Raw genomic sequence first — 2,941 nt, forward strand, 5'->3', positions numbered from 1 at the left:
TAAAAAACATAATTAATGAGCAGAAATAAGGAATAGCTGTATTTTTTTTTAACTGTGTTCTGCCTGGCGATATGGCAATAAGAATAATTGTCTTAAATCTGCTAAAAGAGGCCAACAGATTTTGCTTTCAGAAGTGGAACATTACGGCTATCGCCATAGAGTTCCGCTTGATTAATGCATGTAAATATCTTTATTATATTTCACGCAGGGAGTATTACAGATTTATGGAAACTGCAAGGAAAGGAAAAACAAAAAAAGGAGAAAAGATATAAATATTAATAAATATCCCATGGGTAAGTTCTGGGTCTGGAGATGAAAAAATAAACATGTCAAAATATCAGACAGTTATCTTCTGTTTTTCTCCTGTCAGGTTTGTAGCCAATGACTGTATGATTTATCTCAGAGTTAAATTCCCGCCTCCTGCTGCTCAAACTGTGGCCTTTTCTATACGCATGCTACCTCGGTTAGCATCGAAGTCAAGCACCTTTAAAGGCTTTCCTGAACCAGCATTTACCTCCTGCTAGCAGATTTCCATGGTAACTGGAATAAAAAGGTGATCAGAACAGGAATGTGTCGTGAAGCCGGTTTATGGAGTGAATTTTGTTCCATTTTTTGTTACAAAGATGTTTTATAAATGTGAATTTGAGGGAAAAAAACAATCCAGAAAGAACTTCTCAATCAAAAATAAAAGTTTCAAGAGTAACTTTGCTGTTTTCTTTCATTTTATTTTTTCAATAATTTTATTTTATTTTATTTTTTTTTATTATATTATACATTTTTTCAGTTTTTCTTGACAGATTTTTTTTTGTGCTTTTTTTCAAATTATATTATTTCAGTTTTATTTAAAAAATGTTTTTACAGGTTTTATTTTTTCAATTTATCTTTTCTGTTTTTGTGAAATTCTATAATTTAATTTTTTTTTCAATATTCTATATCAGTTTTATTTTTTTCAAATTTTCTTTACAGATTTTTTCAATTTTTTTGTCGTTTTTTTTTTTTCAAATTATATCATTTCAAACTTTTATTTCTAGTTTATCTTTACAGGGTTTATTTTTACAAATGTCTTTTTTTAAACTGAGCTTTTCAAATTGCAGAATACAGATCATTCTGCTCAGATCGAGAGCGGCCTTTCCTCTGGAGTAAGAAGCAATGGCGCATTTCGATCGATCTAGTGGACGATAACATGAGCATTTTCGTTGGTCAAGAGCGCGCGTTTGGATTAGACCAGGAGTGATGAGAACATGACCTGTGAAACACAATTTGAAAATATAAAATGTGAAAAAGTGAAAAAATAGAAATATAAAATAATAATGACGGTTTAGAAAACGTGCTCTTTGCAACAATAACGGAGTAAAGTTCTCTCCATATATCTGGAGATGTGCAGTGAAGCAGGTGACACACAGTGGAGCCTTTGGAGAAATGTTGATCTATCTATAAATGTCCCGTTGCATAACTTTTCTCTTCTTTATTACCTTGATAGGCTGAGTCAGAACTGAGCTCACCGGTTTAAAGTCAGATTCCCCAGTCGGACTGAAGAACCACTCCACGGTGGCAGATGCCTGCACCTCGCTTCTCTTTTTGCAGGAAATGCAGCCCAGTTTGAAACCTCTGCCCGCCACCGCCTCCGTGTCGGAGTCCACCTCTGCACAGGCGCCTTCACCGCGGTCCACTGTTTACAGACAGATGCAGGACTTATGATGCAGAGAACAAAAAGCAAACAGCAAAGGATGCCCAGAGAGCAGCAGGACTCACCAAACAGGCCGCAGAGCAGAGAGAGGAGCAGCAGGGGGGCTACAGGGGCCATGCTGTCACTAACTCAGCACTTCTAACCTGGATCTGCTGACTGCTGTAGGACTGGATTTAAAAAGCTTCTCTGTAGATTATAAATGAGGTGCAGGCAGAAAGATTTGCAGCTACTTCAGCTGCTGAACATGCAAAGTGAAGTGAAGTGCAAACTGGTTCCTGGCCCTCAGGGGATCTGATGATCTTTGGCTTCCTGTTGGTTCCTGTGCCTTTACCTAAGATTATTGCTGCTTAGGGCTCAGCTCTGGGTCTGCAGTCCAGCCTGAGGACTCTTCCTTCCAAGCGGATCTCTCCGGATATCTGCAGCCTCACAGTGTCCTCCACATCCACACCCTGAGCTGTGTTGTCCCTGAGGTCTCAGAGGGTCATTAGAGCCAAAGAGATGGATCTTTAAATGTGCAACATGCAACAGCTACTGATTACTCTGCAACACTCACATGCTAATGCATAAACGGATCAGATAAAGCTCTCTGATGGCTACCAGTGTGATGCTACCGGGTTAAATACAGAACTCAGACCGCAGGCTGCTCTGGTGGGAACGATCAGGAAAAAACCCGCAGCTGTGCTTAAAGGCCTGCAGCTCTGGAAGAAGAGAAGCCCAGACACGGTGTCCCTCCCTCCGATGGCAGCTGAAGGCGCGCGCTCCTATCTGATGACCCCCTGCTGCTGGAAGCTCCGCCGCACGGGCATCGCAGGCAGGCCGGGCAGGAAGGCAGGCAGGCCGGGTAGGAAGGCAGGCAGGAAGCCGCTCGGAGGGCTTCTCCTCTCGGATCGGAGGCTTTAGTCTCTGACGCCACAGCGGCAGCGCGGGATGCTGCGGATGCACTGCGGTAAAAATCGGCCGCCGTGCGCGCGAGCAGGTGATGAAACAAGACGGATGCGCGTGCTTGTATTTTTTTTTTAAATCCGGAATGACACGAGCTCAGGTGGGACACGAAGCCGCCGCGAGGCTCCAAATGATGACCTTGAATGAAGGGAAAGATGTCTCACCTGAGAGAGCGGCTGCTTTTAGGTTCTTTATGGAGGGAATTTTATTGGCTGATGGAAAACAATCAGTGCATTACCGCCACCTGCTGGTCTGGATTGGTTTAGAAAATGACAGCATACTAACAGATAAATAAATTTACTTTATATCAAT

General features: G+C 42.0%; 1 protein-coding gene across 1 annotated transcript in view; it reads right to left on the bottom strand.

The window, feature by feature from the left end:
* LOC107090820 (sodium channel subunit beta-1-like) overlaps window positions 1–2,830 on the bottom strand; it is a 4,637-nt gene extending 1,807 nt beyond the window's left edge. The window contains exons 1-3 of the mRNA XM_015384411.1: window positions 2,019–2,830; window positions 1,753–1,854; window positions 1,503–1,669 (exon numbers count right to left, since the gene is read on the bottom strand). Of these exons, the coding sequence (XP_015239897.1) occupies window positions 1,503–1,669; window positions 1,753–1,804 (219 nt within the window). The 5' untranslated portion in view covers window positions 1,805–1,854; window positions 2,019–2,830. The remainder of the gene's footprint in view (window positions 1–1,502; window positions 1,670–1,752; window positions 1,855–2,018) is intronic.
* Window positions 2,831–2,941: the final 111 nt, after the last annotated feature.

The sequence above is a fragment of the Cyprinodon variegatus genome, unplaced genomic scaffold (genome assembly GCF_000732505.1).
Source record: "Cyprinodon variegatus isolate N-32 unplaced genomic scaffold, C_variegatus-1.0 Scaffold312, whole genome shotgun sequence".
NCBI lineage: Eukaryota > Metazoa > Chordata > Actinopteri > Cyprinodontiformes > Cyprinodontidae > Cyprinodon > Cyprinodon variegatus.